General features: G+C 38.4%; 1 protein-coding gene across 15 annotated transcripts in view; it reads right to left on the bottom strand.

Annotated features, from left to right (window-relative positions):
• UBE2Q2 (ubiquitin conjugating enzyme E2 Q2) overlaps positions 1 to 19,165 on the bottom strand; it is a 59,574-nt gene that overhangs the window by 35,321 nt on the left and 5,088 nt on the right. For 11 of the 15 annotated variants that reach the window (XR_010151786.1, XR_008539637.2, XR_008539639.2 and 8 more), the window contains 2 exons: positions 13,023 to 13,124; positions 7,492 to 7,596 (listed from right to left, as the gene is read on the bottom strand). Coding sequence is in view for 11 of the 15 variants with exons in the window: in XM_001145531.6 (XP_001145531.1) it covers positions 7,492 to 7,596; positions 13,023 to 13,124 (207 nt within the window). In the remaining 4 variants the exon portion in view is untranslated. The remainder of the gene's footprint in view (positions 1 to 7,491; positions 7,597 to 13,022; positions 13,125 to 19,165) is intronic. The other 4 variants (XM_009429594.5, XM_009429593.5, XM_009429587.5 and 1 more) reach the window with 1 other exon arrangement.

Genomic DNA, 19,165 nt, shown 5'->3' with positions numbered 1-19,165 from the left:
GACATGCTGGAAGATACAAAGGAGATGGAATCAGACTGCTGGGCTTGAGAAAGTCACAGACTCAATCCAAATAATGCAGGGACCACTTTTTTTCAGAAGAATCAGACATTCTTTACTGTACTTGTCCCATCTACAGTTGGTAAGGATCACTCTCCTATATAGGAACCCTATCTTGATGGCCTCTATGAGTGTCAAAACCAGACAGAAAAGACAGAGAGTGTTTTTAATATAACTCAATGCAGCAGCAAAATCTTATAACAGACTCCACCTCTTCCTTTTAGCTCAGGAGCTGGAAAGCTCACCAGCCAGCACCTCCCCATCCTCATGCCACAGGAAGAGCACAGGTCTGCAAACCAGGAGGGGGAGGCCACAGTAGAAAAGAGTGACAATTCTGAAGACACTCAGGTCAACAATGGATACTGATCAATGGTATATCTCATCTATAAATGAGGAGATAACCACGTATCACCAGAGAGCTGAAGAAAATTAGCAATCTGTAAGTGCCAAGTCAAGTAAGCACAAATGATCTGAAGCATTACTAACGAAGGAAATAAACAGAATTTAAAAACCTAATTGGGATCTTTAGCAGTAATTGGGAAGATACTGCATCCACAAAATAAAAAACAGATTACTATGCAAGCACAATTCTAGAAAGTAAAAATAAGATCCCCTCCACCCCCAAAAAACCACTTGTAGAAGGGCCAGAGTACTATGGACTTGACCCAACAAGGCATTTATGATTAAGAAAAACAAACAGTGACATTTCCTTAGAACAGAGAAAAAAAGGAGATGGGGGAGAAAATAGAAGAGATGTAAGTAAGAGAACAGTTAAGGGACATTGAAGATATAGAGATCTAACATTCATCCAGAGGATGAAGGGGAATAAAAAGAAACAAAAAGAGACAAGTGCTGCTGAGCTAAAGAAAGACTTTAGAATATTAAGTGGCTCTGAATGCCCCAAAGGAATACTGAAGGCCGGACACGGTGGCTCATGCCTGTAACACTTTGGGAGGCCAAGGCAGGAGGATCACTTGAGCCCAGGAGTTTGAGACCAGCTTGGGCAACATGGTGAAAACACATCTCTACAAAAAAATTTTTAAAAGTAGCCATACACGGTGGCAGTGCACACCTGTAGTCCCAGCTACTCAAGAGGCTGAGGTGGGAGGACTGCTTGTGCCCAGGAAGGTAGAGGCTGCAGCGAGCTGTGATCACACCACTGCACTCTAGCCTGGGCAAGAGAGCAAGACCCTGTTTCAAAAAAAAAAAAAATAAGTAATACTGAAAAGTAAAACCCCCACACTTTACAGTTACAGAGAAAATCATACCAACTACCAGAAAGAAAAAATAAAATACACAGAAAGAATTAAGAATGAGACAGGCATCAGACTTTTCATTTGTAACAAATATCAGAAGATAAAAGCGTAAAGAACTGGGAATAGACTCAATTATGAACTTAGAATTCTATATCTAGCTCCATCAAGACAGGAAGCATTATCTGTGTACGTTCACCTCCAGATTCTCCACACCAATGTGGAATACTTTATACAGAGTCAGATATTTGTTGAACAAATAACAGACAGCAAGTATTCAAGGGACACTCTCCATGCACATCCCTGCAAACCCTTTCTAGGTTAAAAAAAAAAAAACCACCAGATATTATTCAGGGATATACTTGAGGGGCAGGGAGCAGGACACATAATACAAGGAGCAGCAATAAGAAGCAAAGACAGCAGTAACACCAATAGTGAAGTCTAAACGATTGCTGATAATGCAGCTGAAAGGTCACAGGCCATATTCTCTGACCATATTGATGCACTAAAAATAACTGAAAAGCCACCTGAAAATGCTTTTTAAAAAGTTTTTTTTTTTTTCCTAGATAACTCTTGAGTAAAAGAAGAAATTGATCCTCATGCCCCTATGTGCCCCAGAGAAATGCTGGCACAGGGGTACCATGAAATACAAGCAAGAATGGTCACAGCAGCATTCGCTGTTCCTAACACTGGAAACAACCCACATGTCTGTATCCAGTCAAGGGGATAAATGGTAGGGTGTATTCAAACAATGGAATAAATACAGCAATGCAAAAGAACTATAGCTACACACAATAGGAACAAATTTCACACACAATGTTAAGCACAACAAAGGTATGAAAAAATACATACAGTATGATTTTCAAAAGTTCAGCAACAGGCAACACTACACTGTATTGTTCAAGGATGCATACATAAGTGGTAACACTAGAGAAATGTAAGGAAAGATGAGTGCAGAGAGGAACAGTGATCAGGAAGAAGCCTGCAGAAGGTTTCTGTAGTGCGAGCAATGTTCCTTCTCTTCACCTGGGTGCTGGCTAGGTGTTGGCTCCCAAGTATTCACTCTAATTATGAGTTACACTAAGCTTATGTTTTACATATTTTTAATACATGTCATCTCTCACAATAAAAAGTTTTAATAGTATGGCAATGTGAACAAATGATGGAATAAAATTACTTAGAAAACAGATTTTAAAACTCGTGCAATAAACTCAAACAGCACCCAAAGAAAATGTATACCCTTACATGTTTGTTTAAAAAGCAATTTAAATTACATTAATCCACTAAACTAGAAAAAGCAAAATAAAAAGGGGAAATAAGACATAAGCAAAAAATGAAAAAGAAAACACTAGATTTAAAAAATAAAACTAAAAGAGGATTCTTTCACACGACTAGTAAAACAGCCAAGCCTCTGATAAGTAATCAAGATAAAGAAAACTTTTGAAGTGAAAACGGCATATAGCCACATGTGAATATGATGCAACAGCTTAGAAGTATACATGAAGCGATCTTTTTTTTTTTTTTTTTTTTTTTAAGAATCTACAGTTACTAAAACTGAAGAAGTGGAAAATCTGGAGACCGATACATAGAAAAAGGAAAAAGACAGTCAAAGACTCATCCTCCAGATTGGAGTTTTATTTAAACCATGGTTTCTCAACCTCAGCAATACTGATATATTGGGCCAGACAATTCTTTGTGGAGGGTTCTCCTGTGTGTTGTAGGATGTTTAGTGACATCCCCTCTAGCTAAGAAATGCCAACAGCACCCCTACCATGACCAGTTGTGAAAACCAGAAATGGCTCCAGATATTTCCAAATGTCCCACGGGAAGCAAAAATCTCCTCCAGTTGAAAATTACTGTGTAAACTAGATCTACACCCTAGATCTTAGGAAAAAAGATGTAAAGCTTTCCAAGTCACCCCCGCATACCCTTGATACTGAAATAAGAGCCTAAAAGGAAACAACGTATAACCTTACTTAATATAGAAGTAAAAATCCAAAAATAAAGTATTACCATATCCATTCTAACGGTGTTTACTATAGAAATGCAAGGATGATTCAAAATTAGGAATTCATAAATTATATCCCTACACAGAATCGTGGGCACAATCATGAAACACCAGGCAGCTCTCTATGCATTAAGTCCATGTGATATTCAGTGAAAAACACAAGCTGCAGATGTCTTACAGAAGGAAAAGTGAGGGGCCAGGTGCAGTGGCTCACCCCTGTAATCCCAGCACTCTGGGAGGCCGAGGTGGGCAGATCACAAGGTCAGGAGTTCGAGACCAGCCTGGCCAACATGGTGAAACCCCACCTCTACTAAAAAATACAAAAAATTAGCCGAGCGTGGTGGCGCACACCTGTAATCCCAGCTACTGGGGAGACTGAGGCAGGAGAATCGCTTGAAACCACGAGGCGGAGGCTGCAGTGAGCCAAGATCGCACCATTGCACTCCATCCTGGGCGACAGGCGAGACTCCAACTCAGAAAAAAAAAAAAAAGACTGGCCAGATGATCATAGATGTTTATAAAATATCAGCTGGCCGTGGTGACATGTGCCTGTAATCCCAGCTACTTGGAAGGCTGAGAGGCAGGAGAATCACTTGAACCCAGGAGGCAGAGGTTGCAGTGAGTTGAGATCGCGCCACTGCACTCCAGCCTGGGCGACAGAGAGAGACTCCGTCAAAAAAAAAAAAAGAAAAACAAACAAAAAAAAAACAGAAGGAAAAGTGAATACTGAACACATATTTCTCCCATCTGCTCTTTGTCCTGAGGCTCCACTAGAATTACGGTGAAGAATAAACACACAATTACAAAAAAGGAATGGGGTTACCAGCAGACCAGAACTCACCTCCACTAGACAATAACAGTAAATAGAAAATAGTTAATTAATGGAGCAAAGCCAACAAAGGTGGAGGTTAGGGGGATATCGACAGCAAGAAGGCAAATTTATCTCACAGCACCCTGAAGAGGCTCTAGACTCAGACACTAGGTACCCCAGAAAGTGGGACAGATAGGCAAGACTGTAAACAGATTAACAAAAGCCTATATACAGAACACATTTTCCAGGCCCTGAAACACACTGTTCTACCACATCTCCTTAAGCAGAACCTAAGCAAACATACACCTACCTCAGGCAAAAGAACACAGATTTCATCTCCAGAGGAATGGAGTAGTTCCAGCCATCATTTATGCTTGCACCAGGAGATAAGATAGAGGGGTAGGGAATAACAATTGGGAATCAGCCTAAATTCCCACTAAAAGCTACCAGTTGACAAGTCTTGGCCACAAAGAACTCCCAATCAGTCTTTCAGTCCTTTTTTTTTTTTTTTTTTTTTTTTTTTTTTTTTTGAGATAGGGTTCCATTCTGTCACCCAGGCTGGAGTACACTGGCATGATCACAGCCCACTGCAGCCTCAACCTCATAGGCTCAACTGATCCTCCTGCCTTAGCCTCTTGAGTAGCTGGGACTACAGGCAGGTGCCACCATACCCACCTAATTTTTTATTTTTTGTAAAGATGGGGTCTCAATATGTTGCCCAGGCTGGTCTTAACTCTTGGGCTCAAGTGATCCTCCCACCTCGGCCTCCCAAAGCACTGAGATTATAGGTGTGAGCCACCACACCCAGCCTCCCAATCAGTCTTTTAGTACCTCTCTCAAATATGAACAAAAAAGGGAATTAAAAGACTACAAATGATGAGCAACACAGAATAGATACCTGAGGAAAGGTTTAAAAAAAAAAAAAGGCCAAAATAAACTAAGAAAAAAATTTATTAAAGAAAAAAGAGATGCTAGGGAGAGGGCCAAAGAGTATCAAAATAGCTCCTTAAAGACACTTATGAATACAACCATGGAACAAAAATAGAATATGAATAAAAAATAACCAGCGAAGAAAAGGTTCTTAGAACTCAGGGCTCATCTTGGGAGTTGGTCCCCAATGAACCACACCTCCTGTCATCACGTCCTTGGATGAGCCCATCCCACAGTGAATCTGGGTTGGCCCTGAGACTCACTTTAACCTACAGAATTTGGTAGAAATTATATTGGACCTGTTCCAGATCTAAGCCTTAAGAACACCTGGCAGCTCCACTTCTGTGCTTCTGGAAGCCAAAAATAGGAACTGACTATCCTCTTGGAGAAAGAGAAGCCACATGAAGAGGCCCGAGAGGATGAGACGCTATGCAGAGAGAAAGGCCAGATGAAGAAACACTAAGGCAGCAGACCTGTGGGTGAAGAAGTCGTCTCAGACATTCCACTGCAGCTGAGCATCCAGATGACCAGTCCCTGCCACCGTCTAAACCACACAGTGAGAGCTGCCAAATGAGACCAGCAGAAAACCTGTCCAACTAGCCCCAGTTAAGCCATACAATAGTGATAGATAGGCAAATTTGTTGTTTTATGCCATTAAGTTTTGGGATAATTGGTTAAGCAACAATAAATAAAACTTAAAGTTATGACTATCCAAATAACATTTCCAAAAGTTGAAAGAAAAATATTTCAGATTTTAAAATTAAAGAAAAATAATTTAGAAATAATATGAGATAAAAGACTCAAGACAAGAGGTCTAAAATCCCATTAACGGACACTTCAAAATGAACAAATAAAATGGAAAGGAGAAAGTTAACAAAATTATGAGAAGATTCAAGATTCCAAATTTGAAAGAGCCTATCCATAGGCCTATCCATTTGGTGTACTCAGCACAATGAGTGAAAAAAGACCCACACTAAGTATACTGTTGTGCTGTTTCAGCACACCAAGGAAAAGACAAACTCCTAAAAGCTTCCAGAGAGAAAGCCATACATAAATGACTGAAACTCAGAATGGCATGAGGCTTCACCACCATGACTGGTTAGAAGACAACAGCATAGACTTTGAAATTCTAAGGTAAAATTATCTTCAACCTAGAAATATATAATCAACCAAACTACCAATCAAGTGTGAGGGAGGGTAGAACATAACAGAAGTCAACGTTGATGGGGATGTGCTATGCACCAGGCACTGTTCTAAATGGTTTACTTGTACCAACTCATTTAATCCTCATAGTTCCCCCAAAACATAGGTACTAATATTATTACTGGTTCCCCCATTTTGCCAATGGAAAATTGATGCATAGAGCAATTAGGGAATCAGCCCAAGGGCATACAGCCAGTAAGTAGCAGAACAAAGATTCAAACCTATCACGGTCTGGCTCCAAAAACCAAACACTGGACAGTATTTTTCAGAAGCTAGAGCTCAGAAAATGTACTCCTTCATGCTTTCTTAGGGTTTTACCTGAGAATATAGTCAGGCAAAATAAGAAAGGGTCAGCCAAGAAAGATGGCATGGGATCCAAGAAACAATGGATCTACTGTAGGAGAGCAGATGAGAAAAACCTCAAGATGGCATCTGCACAGCCAACCCAAAGAACAACCTGCCAAGATGGGCACAGAGGAACCAAAGGCTTCAGAAGAAAGGGAAACCTCACAGAAAGGGCTACAACAGAATTTTTTAAATTAAAAATTACTATTATGAGGAAGACACTGCAAAACAAAAAGCTGCACCAGGAAAGGAAATATCCTATCTTAAATATTCTAGAAAACTTGGCTTTACTCTACAAAGTCCTAATGATAATTAGTGATTACTTATATGACTAAAGATAATATTTGAGGAAGGGGAGGTGAGTGGTAAGTGGGTGGTATAAGAGCTAAATTATCATGTATTATAGTAAAAAAAAATAAACAGGTAATAAATATTTAGATGCCTAAATAGGTAAATCCAGAATGAAATTAGTGGTGGTGGTGAGCTAGTGGAAATTTCTGTTGCTTGCAGGAGATAACATTTGGTTTAGTCTTTAAAAAGCACAGACAGACTTAAGGAGATGACATTGCTAGGTGAAGGTAATTGAATAACCAAAGACAAACTATGAAAGAAGCAAGAGCATTTACGGAAACCAGCAATATTAACAAAAAAGGTGGTGGTAGAGAGAAGGGCAATTGTTTGCCTGTATAGTAAATACCAGCAGCTCCAAAGAATGAAAAGTTTATTTTTAGTACCTAAAACAGAACAAACAAAACAATTCAATAGGAACAAAAATGAAACTAACTTCTAAATAAGTTGAACAATAAAAAGAAAAATCATCCTAGTTTGACTTTTGCTTGAGACAATTTATTTAGCTCTTGAACACTAGAGAATTTTTACTTTACCTGACCCGTGGGTAGTGGTTGATCTAGCATCTCAACATCCAGGTGCTTAGGAAGGTTATATAAACTGCAGAGTTCACATATCAACCACTTCAATTGCTGACGAAGCTACAAAACACATTTCAGTAAATAAGCATTATGTTAAAGAGCCCTTAGAAGACATCAATAATGTTATGACTACTGTAATCAATCCAGTAGGAAATGAAAAAGTTTGTTACTGCTCAACTGCAGCTTACAGATTTAAAAAATAGTCTTTAAAATATTTTCAGGACCCTCTAGTGTAAGAAAGTTACTATGGCTTGGGGTATAATCACTACAACTGATACCTAGCAGAATGACAACAATAAGGGCAGAGGAAGGAAGTTCCAGACATTGTCCAGTTTCTCACTGCTAACCTGTTTTCTGAGAAACTTACAACTTCAGACAAGAGAACATTAATGCATTAATGAGGCTACCAAAAAAAAAAAACAAAAAATAACAGAAAAAATAACCCAGACACACACAGGCAGTGTTGTTACAGATGGATTACAAAATTATATATTCCAGTCATATTCATTTAAAAATACAGAAGCAAATATCTAGTAGACAGAGCCTGGCAATCTAGATGACCTTGGATATCCTATCTAATTCCCTGAGTATGAGTCTACCCATCTGTAAAACAAAGAAATGAAAACTTTCCCAGAATGCTAAAGATTAAATGAAACCTGTAACACTTGATATTTAGTAGGCTCTTAAGTGTCTGTATAAAAAATAACAATAATTCACTAGGAAAACTGCAAAGAATAACTGTAAATTTCCATGTTTAAGTCCAGATTGTTTTGTAAGCATATTTGCTTTCAACAAGTAAGCAAGGTAAGTCATGTGCACAAGTATGGTTTTCATTGTTTAAAATGTTTTTCAATGTACAACGTGACTCAAACGGGATCTAATAAGGCAACTCACTTCACTTGGTCAGGAACAGTTTCCTAGGTGGCTCTGACCAAGAAAAGAGATGAAGAGAAAGAAGCAGGTTTACAAAGGACAAAGTAAGAAGACACAGGATTAGAATGGGTTAACGAAGCAAAGAATAAGCTTTCCCAAAGTGGACAACGGAGCAAATGAAAATGAGGAAGGTTGAACGGTAAATTAGGATCCAACAAAAATCTCCATGCTTAAAAGGAAACCAAGCTCCAGTGTGAATTTGATATCCACCCAATACACTCTATTGCGTGCTAAGTGCATAATGAAGATGAGGCAGGGCAATCCGGACACAGACCTAGACACTCTGGCCTCTGGCACGGAAGGGGCTCCAGGAGTGCTGGGGAGAGAGGCAGCAGGGTAGTGGAGTCATACCAAGCAACAAGAAAGACAGGGTAGTACATTTTCCACGAATTTCAATTTTCCTCCCTTCCCCCACACACCAAAAAAGCATTTGAGGGATGGGAGGAAGAAACTGAGATCACAGGGAAAATAGTAAGAGACATTCAGAAGGACAGGTCTTAGAAAATTACTAGTTTGGTGGAGGGCGGGGGAGGTCAGAGAACAGTAGTATATAAAAGAATGCTAAGACAGTTCCCAGGTTTGGGTATGGGTGACTAGTTTGATTATTTCATTTTGTCCCACTCACAATCACAAGAATTACTGAGAAAAAACACGGGGCTGATAGAGTGCTAGGAGGTGGGTAAATGCAAATTTAAATGTCATCATTTTGAATATCCATGGCATTGTAAGTGAGATTCCCTAACATATATGATTTACAGACAGATATATGGGTTTGAAACTCTGGAGATGAATACAGATTTAGGAATCCCTAGAACAGAGGTCATGACTAAAATAATGGGAACAAAATATTACTCAGAGAAAGCACAGAATGAGAAGAGAAGAAGTAGGCCAAGGAAGAAGAGATCAGAGGAGACCAAGGCAGGGTGATAAGATCAAAACAAGACAGTAATCAGATGGAAGTTCCATTAGATTATCAGTTCCCAGAGGACAGGGACATGCCTTGTCTTTTATACTCAATTATCACAGAGCCTGACACAGAAGCCAATTTTTCTTAATTGTGTTCTACTATTGACAGTTTCCTGTACCCACCAGGAAAGAAAAAAGTATAAACAAGCATATAGATTTTTTTTACATTATATACTAAAGGGGCCAATTATACACAATATTTTATGCCTTGCTTTTTCACTTACTATATCTTAGAACTCTGCACATGCTCTTATGGAAAAACTGGCTGCATTTTTTTTTTTTTTTTTGGCCTACAACAGAATATTCTATTATAAAACTATACACTATGATTTTTATTTAACCAACTCTTTATTGGTGGACATTAAGAATGCAGGAATGTTTCAACAAGGGAACAATCAACAGTATCAAAATACTGCAGAGGGGTCAATTTGGGGACTAAGAGAGGAGCCGCTAGTTTTGGCAACTAGGAGATAAATTTTAGTGCAATGATGAAGGCAGAATCCAGATTATAATAACTTCAGCGAAAAAAGGTGAAGACATGTAGCTTATTCTCTCAAGAAACTAGGTTTTGATAAACTGGCAGAGGCTGCAAGAGTGGGAGGTGAGTTGTCTTCTCCTTCATGTAAATATATTCACTTTTAAAAAACTAGGCCCAATTTTATATCCTATTTCATTTAACCTTATGAACATGTTTATGTAATATTTTAGATACTGAAAAATAACTCATTTTTGCTATTACAAAACCGTTATCTTTAGATCTTCAGAAGCAACTTCCTAAAAGGAGGTAGCAGTAACAGAACTATGTCTACCACTCTTTCCCATCAACCCCCTTGCTGGGGATGTAAACATGTGTCCATCTAGCTTTTAATTATTACCTCTTACCTTCATGGCTCTCCATACAAACCTTAACGTACGTACGTATGTACATGTGTGTGTGTGTGCGTGCGTGCGTGTGTACAGTGAGAGAGAGAGAAAGAGGGTCTTGCTATGTTGCCAAAGCTGATCTCAAACTCCTGGGCTCAAGCAATCCTCCCACCTCAGCCTCCCAAAGTGCTGGGATTACAGGCATGAACCACTGTGCCAAGCCTCAGCCTTAACTCTTAAAATATCTTTTTTTTTTTTTTTGGAGACAGAGTCTTGCTCTGTCGCCCAGGCTAGAGTACAGTGGCACAATCTCGGCTCACTGCAACCTCTGCCTCCCATGTTGAGCACTTCTCCTGCCTCAGCCTCCAAGTAGCTGGGATTACAGGTACATGCCACCACACCCGGCTAAATTTTGTATTTTTAGTAGAGATGGGGTTTCGCCATGTTGGCCAGGCTGGTCTTGAACTCCCCACCTCAACTGATCCGCCTGCCTGGGCCTCCTAAAGTTCTGGGATTACAGGCGTGAGCCATCATGCCCAGCCTTCTGTTCTTAAGAATAGATGTGTTTAAACCAACTATACAACTATAACTTATTTTGACAAAAATCAGAGTTGAGACTCAAACCTCCTCAAATAGTTTTCCTAAGACTGTTTACAGAATAATCTCGCCTTTCCTTATTAAGTTAGAATACCACCTTTACCTTATACTAAATTCTCATTTGCATGACTCTGGTTCTAAATTTCCATTGCCTTTATCTGTCTGGAACAGAGTTAGTACACAATATTTTACTGAACATCTGGTTGAACAAGTCTATTCTTTATTTTTTTATCATTTACCCTTTTAAACAAATGTTAGAGTCATTTTGTCAACTTCCAAAAATAAATCTGCTGGGATTTGTACTGAAATTCATTTTATATATATATATATATATATATACACACACACACACATATATACATGTATATACACATATACACATACATGTATAAACACACACATATATATATACATCTTTTTTTTGAGACGGGGTCTCACTCTGTCACCTAGGCTAGAGTTCAGAGGCACAATCTAGGCTTACTGCAATCTCCACCTCCCAAGCTCAAGCAATCCTCCCACCTCAGCCTCCTCAGTAGTTGGGACTACAAGTGTGTGCCACTACACCCTGCTAATTTTTGTATTTTTTGTAGATTCAGGTTTCACCATGTTGCCTAGGCTGGTCTTAAACTCATGAGCTCAAGCAACCTGCCTGCTTCAACATCCCAAAGTTCTGGAATTACAGGCATGAGCCACTGCACACCCAGCAGAAATTACATTTACGAATATGAAGACATGGCGATAAGTGACATATTTATAACATGAAATCTGCTCATCCAGGAACACAGAATGCAAATCTTTCCTTCCACTCAGCAAAACTGTCATGTTCTTGATAAAAGCCCTGCACATCTAAGTTGATTCTTAGGTATTTAATTTTTGTTGAAATACTTGAAAAAACGCTTTATCACTATACCTTCTATGTGATTATAGCTAAAATTGTGGAAAGCTATTGACTTTTATGTAACAGAGCTTTCAACCAGTAATCTTAAAAACTCTTTTTTTCAGTTGGTTCCTCTGAATATTTTTAGGTAAACAATCATGTCAGCTGAAAATAATGATGATTATTTTTCTATAAAGACTGTATGATATCATGGGAAAATACAGTAATTTTTTTTTTATTTTTTGAGATGGAGTATCACTCTGTTACACAGGCTGGAGTATAATAGCGTGATCTCGGCTCACCACAACCTCTGTCTCCCAGATTCAAGCAATTCTCCTGCCTCAGCCTCCCAAGTAGCTGGGATTACAAGCATGCGCCACCATGCCCAGTTAATTTTTATGTTTAGTAGAGACAGGGTTTCACCATGTTGGCCAGGCTGATCTCGAACTCCTGGCCTCAAGTGATCCGCCCGCCTCGGCTTCCTAAAGTGCTGAGATTACAGGCGTGAGCCACCACACCTGGCCAGTAAATGTTTTTTAAAATGATGTAAAACTATATAGACCATGACCTCAACTATTTAAACATATGTATAAAGGTATATGTATTTTACTAGCAAAGAAAAAATATATACTGGTAGAAAATAACCATCATGTCAACAGTGGTTATATTAGGTAGAGAAATTATGGGAGATTTTAATTTTTTTTCCTGTCTATATTTTACTAATTTTCTCAACAATGCTTGCTCATGAGTTTTATAATCAAGAAAAAAAGCATTAAAAACTTTTTCAACACGGAAAGTTATATTTCTTTATATACTAAAAACAAAAATAAAACTTTCTATTCTTTTACTGCAGACTTACAGACCCTTGAAAGAAAAGGCAATTCCCTCATACTAGTTCTGGTGTCATTCTCCCCATCTCTCCCTTCACTCCTACCTTGGTCTTTTTTCTACTTCCCACCTTGGCTAGTGGTCTCTACCCAAAATGCTTGTTTGGCTTAATGGTTAGAATTCAGGGAAAAAGAGATCCCTAATTTGTAATCTAAATTAAGGTTATACATGTGCGAAATAAAAGAGAGACCAGGTAGTAAATAGAATTTGAAGGAAAAAAAAAACAACAACAAACTAGTCTTTAATTCCTACAAGATTATAATCATTAATCATGCTTTTATATCATATTATCTCTTAACATTTAATTTCTATATGTAATGTTCATGAGGAAAAGAGAAAATAGCTTGGCTTATTTTCTTACCAAATTGTTGTTCTTAGTATCTTCTAGACGTTCCAGAACTGATGTCAGATTTGGGTCTTCCGAATCCACAAACCATATCGGTGAAGAAGATGGATAGGATTCCTGTTTAACACAGAGACACATATGTTAAACATTTACATACAGACTAACCCAAATATGCAATTAAACCACACCACTAAACGGCAAGATGACCATGGATTTAAACAAAATGTATGGGGGGAAAAGGCAACATATTAAAAACCATGTGAGGAGCTGGACTTTTGAGACAACCATTCTCCTTGCATAGCACTGTCTGTTGCTACAGCTCATAGAAGTCAACGATTTTCTTCAACACTGGTAGGCAGCCTCTAAAATGGTCCCGATCACCCTCACCTCCTGGCATTCACACCCTTGTAAAATTCCCGCCCCTGGACCTAGTGACTCACTTCTAACAAAGAGAATACAGCAAAAGTAATAACATCACTTCTGAGATTAGGCTACAAAGAGACCATGATGTCTGCCTTGCTCATCCTTCTCCTCCTCTTTCCATTGCTCCCTCTGATGGAAACCAGTTGCCATGTGATGAGGTGCCCTATGGAGAGACCTACATGGCGAGGTATTATAAAAGGCCTCAGACCAACAGCCATCTAGAAACAGAGGCCCAGTCCCACAGCCTGTGAGATGAATCCTGCCAACATCTACATAAGTGAGCTTGGAGACTGATGCTCTCCCTATCCTGCCTTAGGATGATCACAGCTGCCACCAACAACTTCGCTGCCTGGTGAGAGGCCAAGCCAGTGAACCCAAGGTAAATTGCACAAAATCCTGACCCACAGAAATGGTGAGATAATGTTTGTTGCTTTAAGCTGCTAAATTTGTTACAGAGCAATAGAAAACTAATTCAAATACCATAAAATTCTAATGTTTTAATCTATCACACAAACCAAGTACTACCAAGAAATGCCATTACTACATATATATACACACACACATACATACATACATACATACATATATATAATTTTTTTTTTCTTTTTTTCCTCGAGACAGAGTCTTGCTCTGTGGCCCAGGCTAGAGTGCATGGCGCAATCTCGGCTCACTGCAACCTCCGCCTCCTAGGTTCAAGCGATTCTCCTGCCTCAGCCTCCCGAGTAGCTGGGATAACAAGCACGTGCCACCACGCCAAGCTAATTTTTTGTATTTTTATTAGAGACGGGGTTTCACCATGTTGGCCAGGCTGGTCTTGAACTCCTGATCTCGTGATCCGCCCACCTCAGCCTCCCAAAGTGCTGGGATTACAGGCATGAGCCACTAAGCCAGGCCCATATCTTTTTAAAAACACAATTACATGTGATTTCTTTAAAAAGCTAATGAACTAAGCATTATGTGCTTTCACCCACTAACAGACATTTACTCTGTTACTTTGTGTGGTTTTCTATTATAAATTGGGGAAAAGCCATCATTATTGTATATTAGCTTCAGAACAACTAGGTTCAAGTCATGGAAAACAATTTCACAGAAATGATTTTAGGAAACACTGCTTTGAGAACTATAATCTGATTTATAGCTGAAGCCACAGAAACTGAATATTTTTAAAGCATTTTACCAAATGTTCTTTTAAGAATAAGTTGTATTGATGGAGGACATCATTAATAGCATACCTGGTCAATAATGGGTTATTTACTATTCTCATTCCTCTAACTCTTACTGTGCCCCAAATCTCTTTACAGGCTAAATGAGAAACTCTCCAGAATTAATCCTGTTCTTAACACCACTTATTGAGTACTGCATTTTCTTCTTCAAATTCTTCAGCACACATTGGGAATACACCATCTGGACCATTTTTACTGTTTTAGTTTTTAGGTTTCTTTTTCCTTAGGCTAAAGAAACTGCAACTACACTTAGGATCTCATTATTAGGTTAGTATTTGTCTAGTAAACTTCAGCATAAGCCAAGAAACATACATGTCTTCGCTCTGGACTGAAACCCCTCAAAACCATATTAAGAAAATTACAAAAACAATTAACTGAAATCATGTTTTTCATCTTGTAGATGAAAAGATATGATACACTGTAGATCTAAGTACCTATTTCAATGGTTCCCAAAGTGGGGACCTCAGACCCCCAGGTCCAAACTATTTTTACAAGAATACTAACATGTTGACATATGCTGTAAGGGTGCAGATACAATGGTGGGTAAAAACGCTGGCACTTTAGCACAAATAAAGGCGGTAACACCAAACTACTAGTAGTCATGGTATTCTTCACTATGCACAGGAAAGGCTTAAAAAGGAAGGGCAACAAAAGGTCAGTTTCATTTAAGAATGTCTACGATAAGGCTGGGAATGGTGGCTCATGCCTGTAATCCCAGCACTTTGGGAGGCCAAGGCAGGAGGATCACTTGCGCCCAGGAGTTCAAGACCAGCCTGGCCAACAGGGTGAAACCCCATCTCTACAAAAAAAAATTAAAAAAATTAGCTAAGCATGGTGGTTGCATGCCTGTAGTCCCAGCTACTAGGAAGGCTGAGGCAGAAGGATTGATTGAGCCCAGAGGGTCGAGTCTCCACTGAGCTGTGATCACGCTACTGCACTCCAGCCTAGGTGACAGAACAAGGCCCTGTCTCAAAAATAAAAAGAATGTCTATGATGAAGCAGTGAAAATTTTACTACATCTGAATCCTTGAATGTCTTTTTAATATTTCAAGTGATGAAACGGGAAGTATACATGAGCATTCCTACAGACTGCCTGAGAAAAAACCCTTGTGTGACTAAGTCATGAAGTGAATTAACCACTTAAATGGAATACCATTTTTACTTGAAAGGATAACTGACGATGTTATTTCAACTTGGGTTTTTGGCAGTTATTTTCCTCAAAAAATGAGATTCTGTCATTTCAAGGAAAACAACAGACAGGCCATAATAAAATTCAACAATAAAACTGCTAATAATAAAATGCAAGTTTTTGAACAAAAAATTAGAATTTTTGAAAACTTGTATCCACCACCGTTTTCCAAGAATATCCTGATAACATTGATGGCAATACTGATGAATGTATTTTGATACTGTAAGATCAAATGTATCAACATTTAGAAGATCTCGGTGAACCATTATTTTCTAAATGACCAATGCATGATGTTATAATATCATACAAGGGTAAAAGATCCAAAGTTCAAGAAAGACCAAGTTTTGATAGAGCATCAAAAAAGAAGCCTAGGCAACATGGCAAAACCCTGTCTCTACAAAAAAATACAAAAAATTAGCCAGTAAGATGGCCTACACCTGAGTCCCAGGAGACTGAGGGTGCAGTGAGCTGTGATCACACCACTGCACTCCAGCCTGGGCAACACAGTAAGCCATCTCAAAGAAAAAAAAAAAGAATATCCACAATTATCTAAAATGGCCATTAAAATATTCAGAATTTTTCCAACTAGGTATCTGTATGAGGTTGGATTTTGTTTACATTATTTCAAGCAAATATCATACAACAAATTAAATGCAAAAGCAAATGACAGAGCAAACATCAATGAAATTTGCAAAAAATTTAAGACTGTGCTACTATTGTATTTTTTGGCTTAGAAAATTTTGTTTCATAAAAGCACATTTATAATAATATGTGATGAGTTTTTAAAGAGTTAATGTTTTAAATATTTCTGATTTAACTTGTAGTGATAAATACCAACAGACGTAACTTACATAAACCAAAGCCCTTAAGTGCTGAATATATTTTCAAGAGTGTAAAGGAGTCCTGACCCCAAAACTTTGAGAACTGCTGCCTTCCCCTCCACTTTCCTTCCTTCCTTAGAATTCTTTCCTTGGAAGAAACATCCCTTTGCCATTCTATATTAACTTACATAGTTCCATTGAGACCAGTTTTGCTACCTCCCTCCCATCTTTCCTCCTCCCTCTCTTGACACAAAACCTGACCAAAGGACTCTACCAGCCCACCCCATTTCCAGTGATTAGCTGTCAGGTGGGCTAAGCCAAGAAAATCTGGGTTTTCCCTGAAGCTAGACCTCTAGTTCTGGGAGATCTGGAATCACAGGGACAAGGTTGGCCACCTTGGGGTGGTCAGAATTCATCTTGCCTACACGTAAGGAGTAAGTTATAACATGGATCTACAATATTGTTGAGTGAAAAAGCAGATTACAAAAAAAATCTGATTTTTTAAGGGAGAGGGAACATACATAAGCATTGGAGAAAAGAGATGAGCAGATAACTGGAAAGATACACAATTCTGATAGTGGTATATTCTGAGTGGTAGAATTATATCTCCTAGTTTTGACTAAAATTCTTTTAATGTCTTACAATAAGAAGGTTTTGTTTTCCATATTATAAAATATCCACCACGCCAGGAAACTTAACCTTCAGCACAAACTCTACATCGTGTTCAAGGTTTGTTCAGTTTAATATTTAAGAGACAATCTACTTTGAAAGACATCTAAAATAATGACCAATATTTAAACCTATGTATTAATATTTTCAATCTTTCACATGCTTTAAGTTTTGTAATTTTGATAAGGTTAACTAAGCTTTATATCTATCTTGAAAAGATAAGTTTTCCTACTATCTCTTTAAAATAAATATGACCTATGGTATATCAGTTTTTAAACAGTGAATGGTGCTCAAAAATCCCAATACAAATTCAGGCAGTTTTCCCGTACATAGAATGTTTAAGTGCTTCTAGCACCACTCTTTTTCACCACAGTTAAGAAAACACAGAACAATTATCTAAGCATCTAATTACTCAGGTCCTTTGTTCCTCATCCATTCTATTAGTTTTATAGTAATTTTAAGGCCTGTGAGAATGAAGTTGTCTGTGACAGCTACCATAAACATTACTGTAAGTGGACAAATTTCAAACAAGTTCATCACCACTACCATCCCCACCATAAAACTGTCTTAATGGAGGGAAACACAACTCAAGATTAACCAAACCAACCTCTTTACCTGTCACTGCTCAAGAAAAAGATTTTCTTGTCTTATTTAGAAGTAACTTTCTGTATCTATTTTTCTCCATAAATCCACGGAGACCATTGTGTGGCTCTATCTCAAGCACCAGCAACCAAAACTGGTTGACCAGAATGGTCAGTTTTTGTATCTTTCCAAATGTAGGACACAGCTATCTTCAGGGATTTCATGATTTTTTTAAAACTGATGCACAAACTTCTTGAAGGTTCAGAGATAACAGCAGTTGTAATTCTTCTGAAGGCCAGTTATGGGACACATTACTTTCATAGTTTGCTGTTCAATAAATGTGGGGTGGAGAATGAAGTAAATTGACAGAATTAGCATATAGTACCTTAAAATTCTAACTGCTCTGACAACAAAAGATACTTAAAATGCATACACATGGTTCCCTGCTAATCATTTTACAAATAAACAACCAAGTAGCTAACCTAGAGCCCACAAAAGCAGAGTAAAAATTCTAACACTTGTTGAAATAAAAATGTTCATATACCCGAGATAAAAAGAAAATGCTTAAGTATTCAAACACAAGCAGCAAATTACAGCTACTGAGAACATCATTGTAAGCAAACTGAGGCACAGAAAAAGGTGCTGATAAGGATCTGAACCACCTAAGCTGCAGAAACCCACTGGGTGGTTTCCTAGGTTCCAAGTTGGGATTATCTTTCAGAATCTTCTAGAAGAGATCACATAACACTGTTACAAAGGATCTGGAAAAAGGGACCCCTGCTTTATCACTCTGGCTCTCCAGTCATGCTTGACATTTGGCAGTGACTATCTCCATTCAACTCAATTCCCCACCCCTCAACTAGCTGACATTTATCAAATACTACCCTTTTCCAGGTCTAAATATGTTTAACCAAATTAAAAAAAAAAAAATCAAGATGCTAAGGGATATACTATTCACAAAAGGGAAACCTAAGTCTCCTCTTCATATTTCTGTTTCTTTCAAGGACAGGTATAAAAATGGGGATGAGGGAGCACAGATAACCACCAGGAATTTGACCCTATATTATAAATTGGTCAGATAAACGAAAACAATGATTCTTCTGGAATGAAAGTACCACTTAGGTGCTTAACATGACAGTTCTGACATTTCCAAATGCTCTTCCACGAATTCAATTTGGAAAGGTAATCTGTCCCAGGAGGGCAAACCAAAGAGAAAAGTCTTAGGCTCCTTAGTCCAGGTTTATTTCCTTT

The sequence above is a fragment of the Pan troglodytes genome, chromosome 16 (assembly GCF_028858775.2).
Source record: "Pan troglodytes isolate AG18354 chromosome 16, NHGRI_mPanTro3-v2.0_pri, whole genome shotgun sequence".
Taxonomy (NCBI): domain Eukaryota; kingdom Metazoa; phylum Chordata; class Mammalia; order Primates; family Hominidae; genus Pan; species Pan troglodytes.
The sequence above is the reverse complement of the archived record's forward strand: the minus strand, read 5'-3'. Positions and strand labels throughout refer to the sequence as shown.